The following is a 26,330-nucleotide window of genomic DNA, read 5'->3' as shown; positions in this document are numbered from 1 at the left end:
ACCCCACATCTCTCCACATTTAACACATCTCTGGACAGGCAGACACCCCACATCTTTTTACACCAAACACATCCCTGGACAGGCAGACATCACTCCTCACCCGAACACATCCCTGGACAGGCAGACATCCCTCCTCAGCCGAACACATCTCTGGACAGGCAGACACCCCTCTCACCCAAACACATCCATGGACAGGCAGACACCCCTCTTCTTCATGGCCACAGCCTGCATCTCTGCGTTCACAGTCGTACACACCCATCACGGCGATGCCTGTCTCCACAAGTGACACAGCTCATCGCCCAGATCACGATCTATACGGCAACATGCTGCCCTCTTCACAGCCAACAGCCCCCCCCCCCCGCCTCTCCAGAGACGGCTGTCTCCCTCTCCACAGCCCACCGCACCCCGCTTTCGGAGCCAACTGACGCCTCCACACGCCAGCAGACCAGCAGTGTGTCCAAGAGAACACAGCACGTCCGGCCAGCAGTGTGCCCAAGAGCGCACAGCACATCTGGCTAGCAGTGTGCCCAAGAGCACACAGCACATCTGGCTAGCAGTGTGCCCAAGAGAACACAGCTCATTCTACAGTCAGGGAGACACAAGGGGGCCTATTGCCTGCGCCCGCACTGTACTACAGCGGACAGACCACCCCCAGCCCGGCGACGACCACACCACAGTAGTGCAGGTACAGCACCCTCTATCCTCCCCGCTGCCCCCCCCCCCCCAGGACCCACAGCGACCCAGACCCCTGTGCTCACCTCCGTGTCCAGCTCCTGGGTTACTCCTGCTTCCAGCCCCCCAAGGCTGGGTCAGGAAGGGCAGCTGGCCCCGTGACCTCTTCTCTGTACACAGGAAGCCTGCAGTTCCTGCTTGTCGGCTGCATGTGAAAGGCTGAAACAGGGCAGAGCCCCCGCCGCGACCCCTCCACAGTGCGAAACACAACAGACTGCGCGAGTAAAGCATGCACTGACAAAGCCAGGCGTTTCAGGCTGTGCATGGTGAAAAGGTACTCTCGAGCAACACACACATCAGGAGCACAGGCTTCCTCACACACAGAGGAGCACAAACATCAGCAGCACAAGCGCCCCTCACACACCTAACATCACTGACACCAGCAACACAAGCTTCCCTCACACACAGAACAGCACAGAAAGCAGCAGTGTAGACTTCTCTCTCTCGCGCACACACGCACACACACACACACACACACACACACACACACAGAACAGCACAGACAGCACCACAAGCTTCCCACACACAGAAGAGCACAGCAAAAAGCAGCACAAGCTTTACTCACACATAGAACAGACAGCAGCAGTGCAGACCCCTCTCTCTCTCACACACACACACACAGAGCAGACAGCACCACACACTTCCCTCACATACAGAACAGCACAGACACCAGCAGTGCAGACTTCTCTCGCACACAGGAACAGCACAAGCCTCCCTCACACAGAACAGCAGAGACATCAGCAACACAAGCTTCCCTCACACACAGAACAGCATAGGAAGCGGCAGTGCAGACTTCACACACAAACACAACAGCACAGACAGTCGCAGCACAAGCTTTACTCACACATAGAACAGAACAGACAGCAGCAGTGCAGACATCTCTCTCTCTCTCTCTCTCTCTCTCACACACACACAGAACAGCCAGCACCACACACTTCTCTCACACGCAGAACAGCACAGGAAGCAGCAGTGCAGACTAGTCTCTCTCTCTCTTACACACACACACACACAGAACAGCACAGACAACAGCAGCACAAGCTTTACTCACACATGGAACAGAACTGACAGCAGCAGTGCAGACATCGCTCTTACACACACAAACACACACAACAGACAGCACCACATACTTCCCCCACACACACAGAACAGCACAGGAAGTGGCAGTGCAGACTAGTCTCTCTCTCTCACACACACACACACACACACACACACACACACACACACAGAACAGCACAGACAACAGCAGCACAATCTTTATTGACACATAGAACAGACAGCACAGACAGTAGCAGTGCAGACTTCTCTCTCTCTCTCTCTCTCTCACACACACACACACACACACGCACGCATACACACACACACACACAGAACAGCACAGGAAGCAGCAGTGCAGACCTCGCTCTCTCTCTCTCTCGCTCTCACACACTCACACACACACACACAGAACAGCTCAGAGCAGCAGTGCAGTCCTCTCTCTCTCAAACACACACACAAACACACACACAACTTACACAAACACCGGCACAGAAAGCAGCAGTGCAGACTTCTCTCACTGCTATCCAGGACCCCAGTCTAGCTGCTTTCCCCACTGAATTGATTGCATGTACTTTAGGTACATTCCAGATTGGATACTGGGGTACCCTTATCAGTCCCTAGTATATGGTTTACTATGTACCCAGGGCATAGGTACCCCAGAGGCCTCCCAGGGGCTGAAGCATGTATTGTGCCACCCCTGAGAGGCCATTCAAAATGACACCACAGGTCTGCTACTGCAGCCTGTGTAAGATGGTGCATGCACCCCTTACTTAGATATAGGTTCACTATATCTATTCTAAATCACTGCACATATAAACCTATCAGTCAACCCTATGGCAGGCCTTATCAATCCTGAAGGCAGGGTGCTGGGTTTTATGTGAGAGGGTGCACCTGAATGAGCAGAGCCCCTCTGCAGCCTTTGGAACCTATTTTCTGCAGCCAGTTTTCACTTAGGGTGGTAGCGTGGGCGAGCAGTCACCGGGGTCTCAGGGTGGTAGCGAGGACGAGCAGTCACTGGCGTCTCAGGGAGGAAGCGAGTTTGAGCATAAGAAGCAATCCTGAATGGCAGGCAGTGGCTGATGGGACACTGGATTTGGGGGTGTTGGTGAGGCGGTGTATGGGGTGTCCCCTTGCTCTGAGGGCAGTGCTCTGGCTTTTATTTGGCCCTGGCCTGGCGTCGCTCTAATCTAAGCGTGCCCGCAGAGGCCCTGGCTTGTCCATGACCGTCTGAGGTCCATGCCTGCGACCTAAAGGGTGTCCAAAGCATGCCTTCCCGATAGGCAGAAGGCTTCTGTCCCTGGAGGGTACCCAAGCGTGCCCTCTCTGTGGGCAGTGGACTTCTGTCCATGGAGGTTTTCCCATGTGTGCCCTCTCTGTGGGCAGTGGACTTCTGTCCATGGAGGGTGCCCAAGCGTGCCCTCTCTATGGGCAGGGGACTTCTGTCCATGGAGGGTTTCTTCTCTGTGGGCAGAGGCCTTCTGTCCAAGGAGCGTGTCCCAAGCGTGCCCTCTCTTTGGGCAGAGGACTTCTGTCCATGGAAGGTGCAGAGAGCATGCCCTATCTGTGGAAAGAGGACTTCTATCCATGGAGGGTGTCCCAGGCGTGCCCTCTTCGGACTTCTGTTCATGAGGGTGCCCCAAGCGTGCCCTCTTTGTGGGCAGATAATGTCTGTCTGTGGAGGGTTTCCCAAGTGTGTCCTCTCTGTTGGCAAATTACTTTTGTCCATGGAGGGTGTCCCAGTCATACCCTCTTTCTGGGCAGAGGACTTCTGTCCATGGACAGTGTCTCAAGCGTTCCATCTTTCGCCTTTTGTGCAAGTAAGGTACCCCAAGCTTGCCCTCTTTGTGGGCAGAGGACTTCTATCCATGGAGGGTGTCCCAAGCATACCATCTTTGGACGTCTGTCCATGGAGGGTGCCCAAGCTTGCCCTCTTCGTGGGCTAAGGAGTTTTGTCCATGGAGGATGTCTCAAGCATGCCTTCTTTGTGAGAAGTGGAGTTCTGTCCATGGACGGTGTCCCAAGCATGCCATCTTTGGACTTCTGTCCATGGAGGTTGCCCCAAGTGTGCCCTCTTTGTGGGCATAGGACTTCTGCCCATGGAGGGTGTCCCAAGTGTGCCCTCTCTGAGGGCAGAGTACTTCTGTCCATGGACGGTGTCCCAAGCGTGCCATCTTTCGACTTTTGACTATGTAGGGTGCCTGGCCCTTGCCCCCTTTGTGGGCAGACTATTTCTGTCCATGCAAGGTGTCTTAAGCATGCCCTTTTTGTGTGCAGAGGACTTATATCCATGGAGGGTGCCCCAAGCGTGCCCTCTTTGTGGGAAGAGGACTTCTGTCCATGGAGGGTGTCCCAACCGTCCCGAGTCTGTGGATAGAGAATTTCTGTCCATGGACGGTGTCCCAAGCGTCCCGCCTATGTGGGTAGAGGATTGTGGGCCATGGCCGGTGTCCCAAGCGTACCTCTTTGATGGCAGAGTACTTTTGTCCATTGACGGTGTCCCAAGCGTGGCCTCTTTGTGGGCTGAGGACTTCTGTCCATGGAGGGTGTCCCAAGCATCCTGTCTATGTGAGTAGGGGATTGCGGTCCATGGAGGGTGCCGCAAGCGTGCACTCTTTGCAGGAAAAGGGCTCCTGTCCCTGTCCTGGTGTCTGGTAAAAGGATGTGGTCTGCGCCATATGGGCCACTGGGAATGGGCAGATTCAAGTAATCCTTGAGTTGAGGCGTCCCAACGCCCATAAATCACAGCCTTTTTGGTCACAGACGTGTGACCCTGTTATGCATATCACAATGATTTATTGCAATTGTGAGGCCATTTCGCATCGGGCAGGAACAATCCACCAGCAAGGCACCTAGGATGACATCCATAAGCAATATCACTCATTAAACAAATGCACAGGTAGTCCTGAAACTCATTCAGAGTGCTGCAAGCAGGACAGGAAGAAAGAAAGGGCATTTCCCAGACTGTGGAGGTGCCAGTATTGACAGTCAAGATTTAAAAAAACATAAAAAATACATAGTTTGGGATTTTCTATTTGACAAAGAGCAGATACTTTATCTTAACGTGCTAACACCATATGTAATTGATATAACTGAGATGCCGGTGACTGCTCACCCTCACTACTACCCTGAGACGCCATTGACTGCTCACCCTCGCTACCACCCTGAGACGCCGGTGACTGCTCACCCTCACTCCCTCCATGAGACTCTGGGACTGCTCACCCTCGCTACCACCCTGAGACGCCGTTGACTGCTCACCCTCACTACCACCCTGAGACGCCATTGACTGCTCACCCTCGCTACCACCCTGAGACGCCGGTGACTGCTCACCCTCACTCCCTCCATGAGACTCTGGGACTGCTCACCCTTGCTACCACCATGAGACGCCGGTGACTGCTCACACTCACTTCCTCCATGAGACTCTGGGACTGCTCACCCTTGCTACCACCCTGAGACGCCGGTGACTGCTCACCCTCACTCCCTCCATGAGACTCTGGGACTGCTCACCCTCGCTACCACCCTGAGACGCCGGTGACTGCTCACCCTCACTGCCTCCATGAGACTCTAAGACTGCTCACCCTCGCTACCACCCTGAGACACCGGTGACTGCTCACCCTCACTCACTCCCTCCATGAGACTCTGGGACTGCTCACCCTCGCTACCACCCGTAGACGCCGGTGACTGCTCACCCTCACTCCCTCCATGAGACTCTGGGACTGCTCACCCTCGCTACCACCCTGAGACGCCAGTCACTGCTCGCCCTCAATACATCCCCGAGGTGCCGGTGACTGCTCGCCCTCGCTACCTCCCTGGGATGCCGGTGACTGCTCACCCTCGCTACCACCCTGAGATGCCAGTGACTGCTCACCCTCACTCCCTCCATGAGACTCTGGGACTGCTCACCCTCGCTACCACCCTGAGACGCCGGTGACTGCTCACCCTCACTCCTTCCATGAGACTCTGGGACTGCTCACCCTCGCTACCACCCTGAGACGCCGGTGACTGCTCACCCTCACTGCCTCCATGAGACTCTAGGACTGCTCACCCTCGCTACCACCCTGAGACGCCGGTGACTGCTCACCCTCACTCCTTCCATGAGACTCTGGGACTGCTCACCCTCGCTACCACCCTGAGACGCCGGTGACTGCTCACCCTCACTGCCTCCATGAGACTCTAGGACTGCTCACCCTCGCTACCACCCTGAGACGCCGGTGACTGCTCACCCTCACTCACTCCCTCCATGAGACTCTGGGACTGCTCACCCTCGCTACCACCCGTAGACGCCGGTGACTGCTCACCCTCACTCCCTCCATGAGACTCTGGGACTGCTCACCCTCGCTACCACCCTGAGACGCCAGTCACTGCTCGCCCTCAATACCTCCCCGAGGTGCCGGTGACTGCTCGCCCTCGCTACCTCCCTGGGATGCCGGTGACTGCTCACCCTCGCTACCACCCTGAGATGCCAGTGACTGCTCACCCTCACTCCCTCCATGAGACTCTGGGACTGCTCACCCTCGCTACCACCCTGAGACGCCGGTGACTGCTCACCCTCACTCCTTCCATGAGACTCTGGGACTGTTCACCCTCGCTACCACCCTGAGACGCCGGTGACTGGTCACCCTCACTCCCTCCATGAGACTCTGGGACTGCTCACCCTCGCTACCACCCGTAGACGCCGGTGACTGCTCACCCTCAATACCTCCCCAAGATGCCGGTGACTACTCACCCTCGCTACCACCCTGAGATGCCAGTGACTGCTCACCCTCGCTACCACCCTGAGATGCCAGTGACTGCTCACCCTCACTCCCTCCATGAGACTCTGGGACTGCTCACCCTCGCTACCACCCTGAGACGCCGTTGACTGCTCACCCTCACTACCACCCTGAGACGCCATTGACTGCTCACCCTCGCTACCACCCTGAGACGCCGGTGACTGCTCACCCTCACTCCCTCCATGAGACTCTGGGACTGCTCACCCTTGCTACCACCATGAGACGCCGGTGACTGCTCACACTCACTTCCTCCATGAGACTCTGGGACTGCTCACCCTTGCTACCACCCTGAGACGCCGGTGACTGCTCACCCTCACTCCCTCCATGAGACTCTGGGACTGCTCACCCTCGCTACCACCCTGAGACGCCGGTGACTGCTCACCCTCACTGCCTCCATGAGACTCTAAGACTGCTCACCCTCGCTACCACCCTGAGACACCGGTGACTGCTCACCCTCACTCACTCCCTCCATGAGACTCTGGGACTGCTCACCCTCGCTACCACCCGTAGACGCCGGTGACTGCTCACCCTCACTCCCTCCATGAGACTCTGGGACTGCTCACCCTCGCTACCACCCTGAGACGCCAGTCACTGCTCGCCCTCAATACATCCCCGAGGTGCCGGTGACTGCTCGCCCTCGCTACCTCCCTGGGATGCCGGTGACTGCTCACCCTCGCTACCACCCTGAGATGCCAGTGACTGCTCACCCTCACTCCCTCCATGAGACTCTGGGACTGCTCACCCTCGCTACCACCCTGAGACGCCGGTGACTGCTCACCCTCACTCCTTCCATGAGACTCTGGGACTGCTCACCCTCGCTACCACCCTGAGACGCCGGTGACTGCTCACCCTCACTGCCTCCATGAGACTCTAGGACTGCTCACCCTCGCTACCACCCTGAGACGCCGGTGACTGCTCACCCTCACTCCTTCCATGAGACTCTGGGACTGCTCACCCTCGCTACCACCCTGAGACGCCGGTGACTGCTCACCCTCACTGCCTCCATGAGACTCTAGGACTGCTCACCCTCGCTACCACCCTGAGACGCCGGTGACTGCTCACCCTCACTCACTCCCTCCATGAGACTCTGGGACTGCTCACCCTCGCTACCACCCGTAGACGCCGGTGACTGCTCACCCTCACTCCCTCCATGAGACTCTGGGACTGCTCACCCTCGCTACCACCCTGAGACGCCAGTCACTGCTCGCCCTCAATACCTCCCCGAGGTGCCGGTGACTGCTCGCCCTCGCTACCTCCCTGGGATGCCGGTGACTGCTCACCCTCGCTACCACCCTGAGATGCCAGTGACTGCTCACCCTCACTCCCTCCATGAGACTCTGGGACTGCTCACCCTCGCTACCACCCTGAGACGCCGGTGACTGCTCACCCTCACTCCTTCCATGAGACTCTGGGACTGTTCACCCTCGCTACCACCCTGAGACGCCGGTGACTGGTCACCCTCACTCCCTCCATGAGACTCTGGGACTGCTCACCCTCGCTACCACCCGTAGACGCCGGTGACTGCTCACCCTCAATACCTCCCCAAGATGCCGGTGACTACTCACCCTCGCTACCACCCTGAGATGCCAGTGACTGCTCACCCTCGCTACCACCCTGAGATGCCAGTGACTGCTCACCCTCACTCCCTCCATGAGACTCTGGGACTGCTCACCCTCGCTACCACCCTGAGACGCCGTTGACTGCTCACCCTCACTACCACCCTGAGACGCCATTGACTGCTCACCCTCGCTACCACCCTGAGACGCCGGTGACTGCTCACCCTCACTCCCTCCATGAGACTCTGGGACTGCTCACCCTTGCTACCACCATGAGACGCCGGTGACTGCTCACACTCACTTCCTCCATGAGACTCTGGGACTGCTCACCCTTGCTACCACCCTGAGACGCCGGTGACTGCTCACCCTCACTCCCTCCATGAGACTCTGGGACTGCTCACCCTCGCTACCACCCTGAGACGCCGGTGACTGCTCACCCTCACTGCCTCCATGAGACTCTAAGACTGCTCACCCTCGCTACCACCCTGAGACACCGGTGACTGCTCACCCTCACTCACTCCCTCCATGAGACTCTGGGACTGCTCACCCTCGCTACCACCCGTAGACGCCGGTGACTGCTCACCCTCACTCCCTCCATGAGACTCTGGGACTGCTCACCCTCGCTACCACCCTGAGACGCCAGTCACTGCTCGCCCTCAATACATCCCCGAGGTGCCGGTGACTGCTCGCCCTCGCTACCTCCCTGGGATGCCGGTGACTGCTCACCCTCGCTACCACCCTGAGATGCCAGTGACTGCTCACCCTCACTCCCTCCAAGAGACTCTGGGACTGCTCACCCTCGCTACCACCCTGAGACGCCGGTGACTGCTCACCCTCACTGCCTCCATGAGACTCTAGGACTGCTCACCCTCGCTACCACCCTGAGACGCCGGTGACTGCTCACCCTCACTCCTTCCATGAGACTCTGGGACTGCTCACCCTCGCTACCACCCTGAGACGCCGGTGACTGCTCACCCTCACTGCCTCCATGAGACTCTAGGACTGCTCACCCTCGCTACCACCCTGAGACGCCGGTGACTGCTCACCCTCACTCACTCCCTCCATGAGACTCTGGGACTGCTCACCCTCGCTACCACCCGTAGACGCCGGTGACTGCTCACCCTCACTCCCTCCATGAGACTCTGGGACTGCTCACCCTCGCTACCACCCTGAGACGCCAGTCACTGCTCGCCCTCAATACCTCCCCGAGGTGCCGGTGACTGCTCGCCCTCGCTACCTCCCTGGGATGCCGGTGACTGCTCACCCTCGCTACCACCCTGAGATGCCAGTGACTGCTCACCCTCACTCCCTCCATGAGACTCTGGGACTGCTCACCCTCGCTACCACCCTGAGACGCCGGTGACTGCTCACCCTCACTCCTTCCATGAGACTCTGGGACTGTTCACCCTCGCTACCACCCTGAGACGCCGGTGACTGGTCACCCTCACTCCCTCCATGAGACTCTGGGACTGCTCACCCTCGCTACCACCCGTAGACGCCGGTGACTGCTCACCCTCAATACCTCCCCAAGATGCCGGTGACTACTCACCCTCGCTACCACCCTGAGATGCCAGTGACTGCTCACCCTCGCTACCACCCTGAGATGCCAGTGACTGCTCACCCTCACTCCCTCCATGAGACTCTGGGACTGCTCACCCTCGCTACCACCCTGAGACGCCGTTGACTGCTCACCCTCACTACCACCCTGAGACGCCATTGACTGCTCGCCCTCGCTACCACCCTGAGACGCCAGTGACTGCTCGAAGTCGCTACCACCATGAGATGCTAGTGACTTGTTGTCACGTTGTCTGTCACTGAAAAACACTTACGTTCCTGGAAATAGTTTCCTAACCTCCAAAAAGACTGAACTGAAACAAATAGGAGGGTTCTGTGTCTTCTTACAGGTACCAGAGGAAGAGCTACCTTGTAATTTGGCAAATTCTGAAAATCTATATCGTAAAGGTACACGCAATGGAACGAAGAAGAAAAAAATAAAGAAATAAAATCTTGGTTGAATTGGGATATAGAGTTACAGGACAGAAAGTGAGCTGAGCCTTTAATAATGGAACTTCACTGGGAACATGAGACTGGCGTGAGAGCCAGGCCTGGCTCCACACCGCCACCCAGTGGGGAAAAGCGGAACCGCTGCTGCATACAGATATCACGTTTATTCCACCACCCCAGGTCCCCATAGCGCTGCACGCCACGGAGCAGCCCTCGGGGAGCTGCGCCTGAGAAGCAATATGAAGACAGTTTTCGACCTGCAGAGAAGGCTCGGGAGGTCAGAGTATGTTCACAAGGGACTGCTTTTTGGCCATTAGCACGTCATGGTCTAATGATTTTGACTCTGCCTTTGCTAGTAAAATGTCTCAGAAAGATGTTTTTAGGTCTGGAAGAACAGCGCATATTGGCCTTCTCGGCCATCTCCAGGAAGTGGAAAAAAAATACTCTGTGCTCACGCACTCGTAGACAAGGATGTTGTCACTTAATAACGTCATGGCTGACGGCATTCCTTGGCCCACCTCCCTTCTCAGCTGTCTCGAGCTCTTGTGACATCACCAGAGGAGAAACTAACCCTGCCCACTCCTGCCCCTCCTTTACCCGGCCTGGGTGTCTGTAGGGAGACCTGGGTAGGCGCGGATGAGGGTCTCACCTGTCCTTGGTATGGCATGGGTGTCTGTAGGGAGACCTGGGTAGGCGCGGATGAGGGTCTCACCTGTCACGGGTATGGCCTGGGTGCCTGTAGGGAGACCTAGGAGGTGCGGATGGGGTTCTCACCTTTCATGGGTACGGGCTGGGTGTCTGTAGGGAGACCTGGGGAGGCGCGGATGAGGGTCTCACCTGTCCTGGGTGTGGCATGGGTGTCTCTAGGGAGACCTGAGGAGGCGCGGATGAGGGTCTCACCTGTCCTGGGTATGGCATGGGTGTCTGTAGGGAGACCTGGGGAGGCGAAGATGAGGGTCTCACCTGTCCTGGGTATGGCATGGATGTCTGTAGGAAGACTTGGGGAGACGCAGATGAGGGCCTCAGCTGTCCTGGGCATGGGGTAGGTGTCTGTAGGGAGACCTGGGGAGACACAGATGAGGGTCTCACCTGTCCTGGGTATGTGCGGAGTGTCTGTAGGGAGACCTGGGGAGACGCAGATGAGGGCCTCAGCTGTCCTGGGCATGGGGTAGGTGTCTGTAGGGAGACCTGGGGAGGCGTGGATGAGGGTCTGACCCAGTCCTGGGTATGGCGTGTCTGTAGGGAGACCTGGGAGTCGAAGATGAGGGTCTCACTTGTCCTAGGTATGGTGTAGGTGTCTGTAGGGAGACCTGGGAGATGCGGATGAGGGTCTCTCCTGTCTGGGTATGGCCTGAGTATCTGTAGGGAGACATGGGGAGGCGTGAATGAGGGTCTCAGCTGTCCAGCGTGTGGCGTAGGTGTGTGTAGGGATACCTGGGCAGGCGCGTATGAGGGTCTCACCTGTCCTGGGCATGGCCTGAGTGTCTGTAGGGAGACCTGGGGAGACACGGATGAGGGTCTCAGCTGCCCTGGGCATAGGGTAGGTGTCTGTAGGAAGACCTGGGGAGGTGCGGATGAGGGACTCACCTGGCCAGTGTACGGCCTGGGTGTCTGTAGGGAGACCTGGGGAGGCGCAGATGAGGGTCTCACCTGTCCTGGGCATGGGGTAGGTGTCTGTAGTGTGACCTGAGGAGGCACGGATGAGGGTCTCACCTGTCCTGGGTATGGCATGGGTGCCTGTAGGGAGACCTGGGAGGCGCATATAGGGGTCTCACCTGTCCTGAGTATGGCCTGAGTGTCTGTAGGGAGACCTGGGGAGGCACGGATGAGGGTCTCACCTGTCCTGGGTATGGCGTAAGTGTCTGTGGGGAGGCCTAGGAGGCGCGGATGAGGGTCTCACCTGTCCTGAGTATGGTCTGAGTGTCTGTAGGTAGACCTGGGGAGGCACGGATGAGGGTCTCTCCTGTCCTGGGTGTGGCGTAGGTGTCTGTAGGGAGACCTGGGGAGGCGCGATTGAGGGTCTCACCAGTCCTGGGTATGGCGTAGGTGTCTGTAGGGAGACCTGGGGAGGCACGGATGAGGGTCTCACCTGTCCTGGGTATGGCGTAGGTGTCTGTAGGGAGACCTGGGGAGGCACGGATGAGGGTCTCACCTGTCCTGGGTATGGTATGGGTGTCTGTAGGTAGACCTGGGGAGGCACGGATGAGGGTCTCTCCTGTCCTGGGTGTGGCGTAGGTGTCTGTAGGGAGACCTGGGGAGGCACGGATGAGGGTCTCTCCTGTCCTGGGTGTGGCGTAGGTGTCTGTAGGGAGACCTGGGGAGGCGCGATTGAGGGTCTCACCAGTCCTGGGTATGGCGTAGGTGTCTGTAGGGAGACCTGGGGAGGCACGGATGAGGGTCTCACCTGTCCTGTCCTGGGTATGGTATGGGTGTCTGTAGGTAGACCTGGGGAGGTGCGGATGAGGGTCTCACCTGTCCTGGGTATGGCATTGGTGTCTGTAGGGAGACCTGGGAGGAGCAGATGGGGGTGTCACCCGTCATGGGTATGGAATGGGTGTCTGCAGGGAGACCTGGGGAGGCGCGGATGAGGGTTTCACCTGTCCTGGGTATGGCCTCGGCATCTCTAGGGAAACCTGAGGAGGCGTGGATGAGGGTTTCACCTGTCACGGGTATGGCCTGGCTTTCTGTAGGGAGACCTGGGGAGGCACGGATGAGGGTCTCTCCTGTCCTGGGGTGTCTGTAGGTAGACCTGGGGAGGCGCAGATTAGGGTCTCACCTGTCCCGGGTATGGTGTAGGTGTCTGTAGGGAGACTTGGGGAGGCACGGATGACGAACTCACCTGTCCTGGGTATGTCATGGGTGTCTGTAGGGAGACCTGGGGAGGCACGGATGAGGGTCTCACCTGGCCAGCGTAGGGCATGGGTGTCTGTAGGGAGACCTGGGGAGGCGCCGATGAGGCTCTCACCTGTCCTGGGTATGGCGTAGGTGTCTGTAGGAAGACCTGGGGAGGCGCGGATGAGGGTCTCACCTGTCCTGGGTATGGCGTAGGTGTCTGTAGGGAGACCTGGGGAGGCGCGGATGAGGGTTCCACCTGTCCTGGGTATGGTGTAGGTGTCTGTAGGGAGACATGGGGAGGCGCGGATGAGGGTCTCACCTGTCCTGGGAATAGCCTGGGTGCCTGTAGAGAGACCTGGGAGGCGCGGATGGGTGTCTCACCTGACACAGGTACGGACTGGGTGTCAGTAGGGAGACCTGGGGAGGCGCGGATGAGGGTATCACCTGTCCTGGGCATGGGGTAGGTGTCTGTAGGGAGACCTGGGGATACGCGGATGAGGGTCTCAGCTGTCCTGGGTATGGGGTAGGTGTCTGTAGGGAGACCTGGGGAGACGTGGATGAGGGTCTCACCTGTCCTGGGTATGGCGTAGGTGTCTGTAGGGAGACCTGGGGAGGCGTGGATGAGGGTCTCACCTGTCTTGGGTATGGAGTAAGTGTCTGTAGGGAGACCTGGGAGGCGAGAATGAGGTTCTCACTGGTCCTGGGTATGGCGTAGTTGTCTGTAGGGAGACCTGGGAGTTGCGGATGACGGTCTCCACTGTCCTAGGGTGGGTGTGGAATGGCTGTCTGCAGGTAGACCTGGGGAGGCGCGGATGAGGGTCTCACCTGTCCTGGGCATGGGGTAGGTGTCTGTAGGGAGACCTGGGGAGGCGCGGATGAGGGTCTCACCTGTCTTGGGTATGGCATGGGTGCCTGTAGGGAGACCTGGGAGGTGCGGATGGGAGTCTCACCTGGCACGGATACGGTCTGGGTGTCTGTAGGGAGACCTGGGGCAGCGTGGCTGAGGGTCTCACCTGTCCTGGGTATGTCATGGGTGTCTGTAGGGAAACCTGGGGAGGCGCGGATGGCGGGCTCACCTGTCCTGGGTATGGCCTGAGTGTCTGTAGGGAGACCTGAGAGGTGCAGATGGGGGTCTCACCTGTCTTGTGTATGGCCTGAGTGTCTGTAGGGAGAACGGAGAGGCGCGGATGAGGGTCTCACCTGTCCTGGGCATGGGGTAAGTGTCTGTAGGGAGACCTGGGGAGGCGCGGATGAGGGTCTCACCTGGTCAGGGTACGGCCTGGGTGTCTGTAGGGAGACCTGGGGAGGCACAGATGAGGGTCTCACCTGTCCTGAGTATGGCCTGAGTGTCTGTAGGGAGACCTGGGGAGGCGCGGATGATTGTCTCCACTGCCCTAGGGTGGGTATGGAATGGGTATCTGTAGGGAGACCTGGGAGGCGCGGATGATTGTCTTCACTGTCCTAGGGTATGGCCTGGGGGTCTCTAGGGAGGCCTTGGGGTAGGGTGACCAACCCTCCGTAAATTTCACGGACCGTCCATAATTTGGACCTCACGTCCTTTGTCAGTGAGGATCCTTTTTACGGACGCCTTTTGTCCGTAATTTTGGGTCTGGCAGGGAACAGAGCTGTTCCCCTGCAAGAGGCCTCAGCTCCCCGATGGGGCCGCCTCCCACTCATCATGGGAGCATAGGAGCAGCCCCACCCGCCCACTGTCATTCTGTCTTCAGCTGATTGTCACATACAGAATGACAATGGGCCAGTTTGGGGTGTTACAGCATGGGGTGGTCCTCCTCCAGCCTCCGTCTACGGCTGGGCATTCGGTTAGGGTTAAAATGTACAAAACAAACGTACAAAGTTAAAAAGAAGAGGTTATAGTTCTTACGCAGTCTCATCATTTCAGATTTGATGCATTTTTATTATTATATAAAACGAATACATATTTGCAGCTTTTTTATTTATTTTATGCAACTAACATCCATTGATAAAGCCAATAGTCCTGGCTTGTTTTAAGGTGAGATGTTTTAAGCTACACCCTTAATTCCATCAGACACGCCCCTTGGAGAGACCCCTAGTTTTCTCATCCCACTTAAAGTCCTGGAAACAACACCATGTCACATTCATCTAGCGTCCTGGTACTTTGCATCATGCATGACTCATGACTTCCAAGTTTTCAGATTCCCTATGTGCAGGGGCAAAGTGGGTCTTTATGTCATGTTTAAATTTTAACAGCTTCCCCTGAAGAAGGGCCAAATAAGAGGGCCCGAAATGCATTGGGATTAAGAAAATTATAATGTGCTTCATGAATTACATGTCCCGTACGCGATATAGTAAGAGGCCTGGATTGGCACAACCACCTCATGTGAAGCAATGGGAGTTTCGACAGTTTTATCGTGAATTAAACCAGTCAAGTTGAATGAACTGTGAACACTCAAGAATTAAAAAGAATTGGAACTGTGAAAAGTTTGTAAGCTATTTCTTTTGAAGCTGTGCGATTGGTTAAGCAGCACAGAGATGCTGCAATTATTGCTTCAATTTATACACGTGCCATGAGGTGAGGCACGGTCCCAGTCTACACGCAAACAGGACAAAAGAGCAAAATAAGAGCACATTGTAAAATAAGGTGTGCATCTGCTTTCCTTATGTCCGTCTACGGCTGGGCATTCTGTTAGGGTTAAAATGTACAAAACAAACGTACAAAGTTAAAAAGAAGAGGTTATAGTTCTTACGCAGTCTCATCATTTCAGAGTTGAAGCATTTTTATTATTATATAAAACGAAGACATATTTGCAGCTTTTTTATTTATTTTATGCAACTAACATCCATTGATAAAGCCAATAGTCCTGGCTTGTTTTAAGGTGAGGTGTTTTAAGCTACACCCTTAATTCCATCAGACACGCCCCTTGGAGAGACCCCCAGTTTTTTCATCCACCTTAAAGTCCTGGAAAGAACACCATGTCACATTCATCTAGCGTGTCCTAGCACTTTGCATCATGCATGACTCATGACTTCCAAGTTTTCAGATTGCCTATGTGCAGGGGCATAGTGAACCCTCCCCCACCCTTTGCTTTAGGAACTGCAGTGTGGGTAAAGTTGTTGATGGGCCTCTTCCTTCTGCAACTCGATGAATGGGTGGATGGGTGAAGGATGAGTTGCTAAGTGAAAGGGGAATGGAGAGAGAAAGGGAGGATGGATGGATGAACGATAGCATGGATGAATGATTGACAGAATGGATGGGCAAACGGATGAGTGAAAAGAAGAATGTAAAGCTAGATGAGTGAAAGAATGTATACATAAGTGAAAGGGAGGGTAGAGAGCTGGAAGAAAGACTGGATGAGTGAATGGGTAGACGGATGAGTGACTGGGTGGATGGATGAGATGGTGAAAGGATGGCTGGATGGGTGAAAGGGTAAATGATTGAATGGATGGATGGGTGGAAGATCGAATGGATGAGTGAAAGGTTTGCTTGGGTGAAAGGGTAAATGGTTGGATGGCTGAGTGAATGGATGGATGGGTGGATGGATGGATAAGTGAAATGATGGATGGAAGGATAGATGATGGACAGGTGTGCAAATGGTTAAAAAGGTTTGGTTTTGGATGGGCACATAGATGGAAGGACAGAATGAATGGTGAAAGACTAAATGATGGATGAAAGAATTAATAGATGACATTTTGAGTGACACCCAACTGCTACTTGAATGTTACACTAGTAATTGTAAATGTTTGCATGTTTTGTTTTAGGTGTAAGATTTTAGGGAGAGCCTCATAGGGCCATGAGCTGTGCTTGAGATGTATATTGTGTGTAGCAATAGGCAAGGCTTCAGAAATAAATGATGTACTAGTGTATTGACAGTGCATTCTTTTAGAAAGCTACAGGGAAAAGAACCTTTGTGACTTCTGTCAGCTTTTGCAACTCTCTGCGATGCCCCCATATGCAAAGTCAGATTCCATATTTTAATATCCACTTGCTGAACACCCATAATGCGTTCCCTATAGTGGGTTAATCACAGCAATCTTCCCTTTACTTCACCTATGCGTGCCGCTTTATATCTCACAATGGCACTCAGATATGAGATGCTACTTACAAAGTCCATCCGAGCGGATCTTCCTGAGCACTTCTCTCACCAAACATGCCTGCTCACAACCAAGAGTTGTAAACAAAATATCAGACTGGACAACCCAGTGCAGTAATCATATAAATAGATTATTATCATATGAAATTCCACAAAAAGACCTGCACAGTTGCTCAAAGCTGCACGCATACCGAAAAACCGTGAAGTGCACGATTGTCTCAACCTAATATAAAACTTATTTTGATTTGTACTTGATTGGTTATCTATTTACGTACTTTAATACTATCGCGCAACTTCCTCTGATGTGTCTGTAAAACATACTTTTTGTCCCAAAGTTTTGTCCTCAATTGCGACCTTCTGTCCTGAGTTTTTGTCCTGAATTTTGACCCTCTGTCCTGAATTTTTACACTTACCGTCCTGAATTTGCATCCATGCCAGGCGCGGATGATTGTCTCCACTGTCCTAGGGTATGGCCTGGGTATCGCTAGGGAGGCCTTTATGAGGCGCGGATGACTTTCTCCACTGTCCTAGAGTATGGCCTGGGTGTCTGTAGGGAGACCTGAGGAGGCGCAGATGAGGGTCTCGCCTGTCCTGGGTATGGTCTGGGCATCTCTAGGGAGGCCTTGGGAGGCGCCGATGACTATCTCCACTGTCCTAGAGTATGGCCTGGATGTCTGTAGGGAGACCTGGGAGGGGTGGATGAGGGACTATCTCCACTGTCCTAGGGTATGGTCTTGGTGTCCGTAGAGAGGCATGGATGAGTAGCACTATAGCGCTATAAAATAAATAAAACAAAATAGTGGTATTTAAATTGTTATTTGAGTTAATACTCGACCAGAACACCACACCTGACATTCTTATAGTGCACACATATGTCTTATATACAAGGAGTGAACAAAGTCAAAAGCTGCCTCTCAAGTCTCTGTGAAGTGGTAAGCTGTGGGCCTTTGTTTCCCTCCATTGCATCTCCGTAAGCCCCCTCACCGCCTGCACCTTGCTGCTCGGAATGAAAGCAGAAAACGTGCAGGGGCTGCTGAATGGGTCCTGATGTCTGAAAATTACACCGGGACAAGTTTAGCAGATCTCTGTGGAGCCCTTGACTTGTGGCCTGATGGCAGCACTCAGAAGTGTCCATTCACATTTTTACATAATATAGGCATGATTGAAAAGCACTTTCGCTCCCCTCTGTTTAGCAAAGAACAAACAAGGTTACACAGAGATGCTTCTATACTTTGATGACCCCAGTGAGTACAATGTATGCCGTCCCAGAAGCTCCAGTTTGGTCAGTATTGGGCAGTGAGCATCCTTCTGAGGACAGAGCTCACCTGCAGGGCAGCAGCCACAGACTGCACTGCGAGCAGGTCTGGAATTACAGAAGGCATCGAATAAATATCACAAGCACCAGAGAATCATCGGATACACTGAAGCCCTGCACCAGGGAGGCGAGGTGGGGCTGAAGCCAAGGCTTGCCCCCAAGGTCTGCATCACACCAGGAACCAGGGGCCAGAGCTCCAGGGTTACTGCTGAACTCTAATACCAGGAGGACTAGGCCTAGCACTGACATGTGCCTCAGACCGTGACCAGAGGCCGAGGGGCCACAGCACCAGGGAGCCGAGATGGGGCTGAGGCCAGGGCTTGCCACCAAGGTCTGCTTCACACCGGGAACCAGGGGGCCAGAGCTCCAGATTTACGGCTGAACTCTAATACCAGGAGGACCAGGCCTGGCACTGATGTCTGCATCTGACCAGGACCAGAGGCCGAGGGGCCCCAGCACCAGGGAGCCGAGATGGGGCTGAAAGAATTGAGAAAAAAAATGAGTAAAAGAAGCTCTAGGTTACTCCAAAACCCACCTCAAATACAAGAACTCCTGCTGTGAAACAGAACTTTAGGTTCAGGATCAGGTCAGCACAGATGGAAACACCGAGTCCAAGGGTCCAAGCTGGAAGATTCTGAATCACGTCACTTATCTGAAGATGCACCCCTTTAAAGAACACTACACCACAGGGTAGTAACAGTCTATGCAGATCCACAGCATTTCACGATTTGCAAAAAAAACGCGAAATATGCACTTTGGTAAAAATGCAGCAATTTTTACAAAAGTCTATTAAAAAATGCTGTTCACCCTCTCTTTACTGGCTCAGTGCTGCCACTGAGCTAGTAAAAGAGAGGGTGAGCCACATGCCAGCTGGCAGCAGCAGTGTCTAATGCCTCTGCTGCCTGCCTTTCAAATGCACCTAGCGCACATCTGAGCCTGCGCCTCACACGTGTGTGTGCCCCCTGCGGACCAACCCCTAACCTCACACATGTCTCATATTGTTTTTTTAACCTACCCTCAACCTTCTCTGCCGCCACTCTCCCCCACCCCTGCTGCCCTGCACGCACAGGCTGTCTGATGACAAAAGGAGCAGGTTTTCTTATTGTAATCTGCTCTCTTTGACATTAGACACCCTCAGATTCCAAGCACTGGGTTGCTGGGGACTCTGCAATGTTACAGACTGTGACATGGCACAGTCTCCAGCAGTGACAGAGCACAGTCTCCAGCAGTGACAGAGCACAGTCTCCAGCAGTGACACAGCACAGTCTCCAGCAGTGACAGAGCACAGTCTCCAGCAGTGACAGAGCACAGTCTCCAGCAGTGACAGAGCACAGTCTCCAGCAGTGACACAGCACAGTCTCCAGCAGTGACACAGCACAGTCTCCAGCAGTGACAGAGCACAGTCTCCAGCAGTGACAGAGCACAGTCTCCAGCAGTGACATGGCACAGTCTCCAGCAGTGACAGAGCACAGTCTCCAGCAGTGACACAGCACAGTCTCCAGCAGTGACACAGCACAGTCTCCAGCAGTGACACAGCACAGTCTCCAGCAGTGACACAGCACAGTCTCCAGCAGTGACACAGCACAGTCTCCAGCAGTGACAGAGCACAGTCTCCAGCAGTGACACAGCACAGTCTCCAGCAGTGACACAGCACAGTCTCCAGCAGTGACACAGCACAGTCTCCAGCAGTGACACAGCACAGTCTCCAGCAGTGACAGAGCACAGTCTCCAGCAGTGACAGAGCACAGTCTCCAGCAGTGACAGAGCACAGTCTCCAGCAGTGACATAGCACAGTCTCCAGCAGTGACAGAGCACAGTCTCCAGCAGTGACAGAGCACAGTCTCCAGCAGTGACAGAGCACAGTCTCCAGCAGTGACAGAGCACTGTCTCCAGCAGTGACACAGCACAGTCTCCAGCAGTGACACAGCACAGTCTCCAGCAGTGACAGAGCACAGTCTCCAGCAGCGACAGAGCACAGTCTCCAGCAGTGACAGAGCACAGTCTCCAGCAGTGACTCAGCACAGTCTCCAGCAGTGACAGAGCACAGTCTCCAGCAGTGACAGAGCACAGTCTCCAGCAGTGACTCAGCACAGTCTCCAGCAGTGACAGAGCACAGTCTCCAGCAGCGACAGAGCACAGTCTCCAGCAGTGACAGAGCACAGTCTCCAGCAGTGACATAGCACAGCCTCCAGCAGTGACAGAGCACAGTCTCCAGCAGTGACAGAGCACAGTCTCCAGCAGTGACAGAGCACAGTCTCCAGCAGTGACAGAGCACAGTCTCCAGCAGCGACAGAGCACAGTCTCCAGCAGTGACAGAGCACAGTCTCCAGCAGTGACAGAGCACAGTCTCCAGCAGTGACAGAGCACAGTCTCCAGCAGTGACAGAGCACAGTCTCCAGCAGTGACAGAGCACAGTCTCCAGCAGTGACAGAGCACGGTCTCCAGCAGCGACAGAGCACAGTCTCCAGCAGCGACAGAGCACAGTCTCCAGCAGTGACAGAGCACAGTCTCCAGCAGTGACAGAGCACAGTCTCCAGCAGTGACAGAGCACAGTCTCCAGCAGTGACAGAGCACAGTCTCCAGCAGTGACAGAGCACGGTCTCCAGCAGTGACATGGCACAGTCTCCAGCAGTGACAGGGCACAGTCTCCAGCAGTGACAGAGCACAGTCTCCAGCAGCGACAGAGCACAGCCTCCAGCAGCGACAGAGCACAGTCTCCAGCAGTGACAGAGCACAGTCTCCAGCAGTGACAGAGCACAGTCTCCAGCAGTGACATGGCACAGTCTCCAGCAGTGACAGAGCACAGTCTCCAGCAGTGACAGAGCACAGTCTCCAGCAGTGACAGAGCACAGTCTCCAGCAGTGACTCAGCACAGTCTCCAGCAGTGACAGAGCACAGTCTCCAGCAGTGACAGAGCACAGTCTCCAGCAGTGACAGAGCACAGTCTCCAGCAGTGACAGAGCACAGTCTCCAGCAGTGACTCAGCACAGTCTCCAGCAGTGACAGAGCACAGTCTCCAGCAGTGACAGAGCACAGTCTCCAGCAGTGACAGAGCACAGTCTCTAGCAGTGACAGAGCACAGTCTCCAGCAGTGACAGAGCACAGTCTCCAGCAGTGACAGAGCACAGTCTCCAGCAGTGACAGAGCACAGTCTCCAGCAGTGACAGAGCACAAGCCTTTGATATTTTTGTGGTGGGCACATTCTTTGCCCACTGCAAAAAGGCAGTGAATTTTGAGGTTTTGGGCCGCAAATGTTGCTTCTTTTGCCACGAAATGTGCACTAAAAGCTGCAAAATGCTAGGGGGTCGGTCTATGTCTTGTTCACAAACCACCTACCCCTTTAATCACAGGTAGACGGCATCTTTGTCTATGACCCAGCGGTTTGAGCTATAAAAATACTACACATATAGATATAATGAACCTAACAAACAAATGAAGAGAGTGAACATTTTACAAGAAACATGTCAAACATTGCTTATGCTGCCTGAGGTTCCGCAACAATGTGAAAACACAACTGCGTGCCTTTGCCATGAATTGATCAGGAATCCAACACTATTGTACAAGAGTAACCACAGGTGCTGGTGTACAGGAGAATCCTCCACAGCTTGAGGGCTAGCAAGGGCTGCTTGGGATGGCAGAGCTGGTCACATTGAATAATGATATAATAACACACCCGAGCTGGCTGAAAAGGGATCTCAGATATGTCTCTCGTACCCACCACAGGCTGAGCATGTCATACACAACACTCTGCGCCTTCAAAGAAATTGTACACCAATCTCAGAGGCCTAATTAGACATGTGCTTGATCTCTCAGATGAAACACTACATTTTACTCACAAGAAACACACACATATCCCCTTTCACTGAAGTGCGGGTCAGTACCTGCTCTCCCTCGCGGTGGAGGGTCGGTTTCCAGCTCCATCGTGGCTTACCCACCACCAGCAACTCCCACCGAAGGCGACAAGGACCCTCTCATCTGTCCCGATGCCAGGCTACCAGCCTACAGTACCAAGGGCATCTGATGAGAGCTCCCCTGCAGAAAGAAACAAGACCCTGTTACAGGACACCGTAGCTGGGATGTTAGAAGCAAGCATAACCTGGAAGTGAGGTAGCACTACGTGACAAGAACAGAGTAGGTATGAAGGTGAGCGCACGAGGCAGGTCCTGAAAAATCTACTCGCCCACTCGCTATAGCGAGTCAGATTTGATCAAATTGAGCTATGTTTAGGACCTACTCGCACGTCCTGGCGAGTTGACAAAGAACAGAAAGTGAAGGAGCAAAAGAGATGCCTTTGAATCTTGTTTTTATCTAGTGACATTTGCTCTGTGTTCAGAGGCAGAGGTTAGAAGTCAGTTTACAATTAGTTTTCCTTCTCTGACTGCAGAGTTCCTGGAATCTGTAAAGTGAACTGTTTGACTTGCTGTACGAAGTGTGAAATGAAAGGATGTTTTTCCTAACACACATTTAAATAGCTAACAAGTCAACTGTACAAACATTTCAAAATATATTTCAGTGATTGTGAAAGCCCATTTTTAGTACTGCTGTGATGAAAAAAATATTTCAATAGGATGAAAAACAAATCAGAACACGTTACTGTGATATGCAAATGATAAATATGCTTCCTAAAACACAATTTTCACAGGGTATTGTTAATACACTATATAGTTTTATCAGTAAAGCTGCAAGGTAGAGGGAAGGTTTTTGGCCATTTCTTGGAAATTTAGTAGCTGTAAATGACAATGATTTACATCATGCTTCTGTAATATATTTATTAAAAGTGAGTGTTTAAACATGAAGTTAGAATCATTCCTGCCCCTGCCTTGATTACAATGCTGACAGTAAACTGAGAGGCAAGTCAGGGATCATGTGTCGCCTATGTGAACTAGATTCTTATTGCACATGGAGCAAACGTTTAGTCTATTTAATTTAAAAAAAATACTTTTGTTTTGTACAGCAGAAATGCTGAACTCACATATTTGAAGGTGAACTCATATGTGAGAATGAAGCTAAAAATGACTCTGTAAAACAAGAGATCTGCCAATGACCACACAATCTGATGCATACAGGTGAAGAATATTGCATTTAGGTTGAGTAGATTATTAAAGTTACTCGACCTGCAGGTCTAGTAAAAAAAATATATGATTTTCCGAGACTTGCGCGGGGCAGAGTGAAAGAAGAGGCAAGGACTTTCAAGGGCAGGCTGAACCAAAGCAAGGGCATTCAAGGGCAGGGTGAAAGAGGCAAGGACATTCAAAGACAGAGTGACAGAGGCAAGGACATTCAAGGGCAGGGTGAAAGAGACAAGGGCATTCAAGGGCAGGGTGAAAGAGGCAAGGACATTCAAGGGCAGGGTGAGAGAGGCAAGGACATTCAACGGCAGGGTGAAATAAGTGGCAAGGGCATTCAAGGGCAGGGAGAGGAAAGCGGCAAGGACATTCAAGGGCAGGGTGACAGAAGAGGCAAGGGCATTCAAGGGCAGCGTGAAGGGAGAGCCAAGAACATTCAAGGGCAGGGTGAACAAATGCAAGAACATTCAAGGGCAGGGTGAAAGAGGCAAGGACATTCAAGGGCACGGTGAAAGAAGAGGCAAGGACATTCAAGGGCAGGGTGAAAGAAAACAAGGTACATTCAAGAGCAGCATGAAAGAATGCAAGGATATTCAAGGGCAGGGAGAAGGAAGAGGCAAGGAAATTCAAGGGCAGGGTGAAAAATGCAAGGACATTCAAGGGTAGGGTGAAGGAAGAGTGAAGGGCATTGAAGGGCAGGGTGCAGGAAGAGTCAAGTGCATTCAAGGGCAGGGTGAAAGATGCAAGGACTTTCAACGGCAGGGTAAAAAAATCAAGGGCATTCAAGGGCAGACTGAAAGAAGAGTCAAGGGCAGGGTGAAAGAAGAGGCGAGGACATTCAAGGGCAGGGTGAAAGAGGCAAGGACATTCAAGGGCAGGGCGAAAAGATGCACGGACATTCTAGGGTAGGATGAAGGAAGAGGCAAGGAATTTCAAGGGCAGGGTGAAAGAAGAGGTAACGACATTCAAGGGCAGGGTGAAGGAAGAGGCAAGGACATTAAAGGGCAGGGTGAAAAATGCAAGGACATTCAAGGGCAGGGTAAAAGAGGCAGGGCATTCAAGAGCAGGTTGACAGAAGAGCGAAGGGCATTGAAGGGCAGGGTGCAGGAAGAGTGAAAGAGGCAAGTGCATTCAAGGGTACGGTGAAAGAGGCAAGGACATTCAAGGGCAGGGTGAAACAGTCAAGGGCATTCAAGGGCAGATTGAAAGAAAAGGCAAGGGCAGGGTGAAAGAAGAGGCGAGGACATTCAAGGGCAGGGTAAACGAGGCAAGGACATTCAAGGGCAGGCTGAAAGAAGAGGCAAAAACATTCAAGGGCAGGGCAAAAACATGCACGGAGATTCTAGGGTAGGGTGAAGGAAGAGGCACGGACATTCAAGGGCAGGGTGAAAGAAGAGGCACGGACATTCAAGGGCAGGGTGAAGGAAGAGGCGAGGACATTTAAGGGCAGGGTGAAAGAGGCAAGGACATTCAAGGGCAGACTGAAAGAAGAGGCAAAAACATTCAAGGGCAGGGCAAAAACATGCACAGACATTCAAGGGTAGGGGAAAGGAAGAGGTACGGACATTCAAGGGCAGGGTGAAAGAAGAGGCAAGGACAATCAAGGGCAGGGTGAAGGAAGAGGTAAGGACATTCAAGGGCAGGGTGAAAGAGGCACGGACATTCAAGGGCAGGGTGAAAGAAGATGCAAGGCCATTCAAGGGTAGGGTGAAGGAAGAGGCAAGGACATTCAAGGGCAGGGTGAAGGAATATGCAAGGCCATTTAAGGGTAGGGTGAAGGAAGAGGCAAGGACATTCAAGGGCAGGGCGAAGGAAGAAGCAGGGACATTCAAGGGCAGGGTGAACAAATGCAACGATATTCAAGGACAGGGTGCAAGAGGTAAGGGCATTCAACGGCAGGGTAAAAGGGGCAAGGGCATTCAAGGGCAAGGTGAAGGAAGAGGCAAGGGCATTTAAGGGCAGGGTGGAAAAAATACAAGGACATTCAAGGGCAGGGTGAAAGAGGCAAACACATTCAAGGGCAGGGTGAAAGAGGTGTGGACATTCAACGGCAGGGTGAAAGATGCAAGGGCATTCAAGGGCAGAGTGAATGAAGAGGCAAGGCCATTCAAGGGCAGGAGAAAGAGGCAAGGAAATTCATGGGCAGGGTGAAAGAAGAGGCAAGGGCATTCAAGGGCAGGGTGAAGGAAGAAGCAGGGACATTCAAGGGCAGGGTAAACAAATGCAACGATTTTCAAGTACAGGGTGCAAGAGGTAAGGGCATTCAACGGCAGGGTAAAAGGGGCAAGGGCATTCAACGGCAGGGTAAAAGGGGCAAGGGCATTCAAGGGCAGGGTAAAGGAAGAGGCAAGGGCATTAAAGGGCAGGGTGAAAACATACAAGGACATTCAAGGGCAGGGTGAAAGAGGCAAATACATTCACGGGCAGGGTGAAAGAGGCAAGGACATTCAAGGGCAGGGTGAAAGAGGTGTGGACATTCAAGGGCAGGGTGAAAGAGGCGAGGACATTCAAGGGCCGGGTGAACAAATGCAATGATATTCAAGGACAGGGTGCAAGAGGTGTTGGAAAGGCGTCCGCCGGAGGGGGGTTCGATACACGTCTTGCCCACCCTTTTGACCCACCTCTCCCAAGTAAGCCGAACCAGGCGCTCACACCCTGATCTGCACTGTGAACAGAGGGACACCACACGTATTCTCGGTAGGACGATAAGTTCTTTTATCGATGATTTCACGGGATCTTTATGACCCAAAAGGCAAATAGTACAGCAGTGGCACAACGTACCACAAATCAGTCGGGGGGGAATGGGGGTAGCGGGACAGTCTTTCAAGATAGTGTCTCTGCGAAATACCCTGCGGAAGCTCACAATCCTCGAGCTGGAGGGTGTCGTGTCTCTGGGCGATCTCTTATCGAGTCGTCCTCAAGGGGAGCGCCGCGAGTCTCTCAGCAGG

General features: G+C 53.8%; 1 protein-coding gene across 4 annotated transcripts in view; it reads right to left on the bottom strand.

The window, feature by feature from the left end:
- Window positions 1–26,330, bottom strand: part of LIPE (lipase E, hormone sensitive type) — a 414,723-nt gene that overhangs the window by 324,493 nt on the left and 63,900 nt on the right. For all 4 annotated transcript variants that reach the window (XM_085615566.1, XM_085615568.1, XM_085615569.1 and 1 more), the window contains exon 2: window positions 22,198–22,348. In XM_085615566.1, the coding sequence (XP_085471692.1) occupies window positions 22,198–22,237 (40 nt within the window). In that variant the 5' untranslated portion in view covers window positions 22,238–22,348. The remainder of the gene's footprint in view (window positions 1–22,197; window positions 22,349–26,330) is intronic.

This window comes from Triturus cristatus, chromosome 7, assembly GCF_964204655.1.
Source record: "Triturus cristatus chromosome 7, aTriCri1.1, whole genome shotgun sequence".
Classification (NCBI taxonomy): Eukaryota; Metazoa; Chordata; class Amphibia; order Caudata; family Salamandridae; genus Triturus; species Triturus cristatus.
The sequence above is the reverse complement of the archived record's forward strand: the minus strand, read 5'-3'. Positions and strand labels throughout refer to the sequence as shown.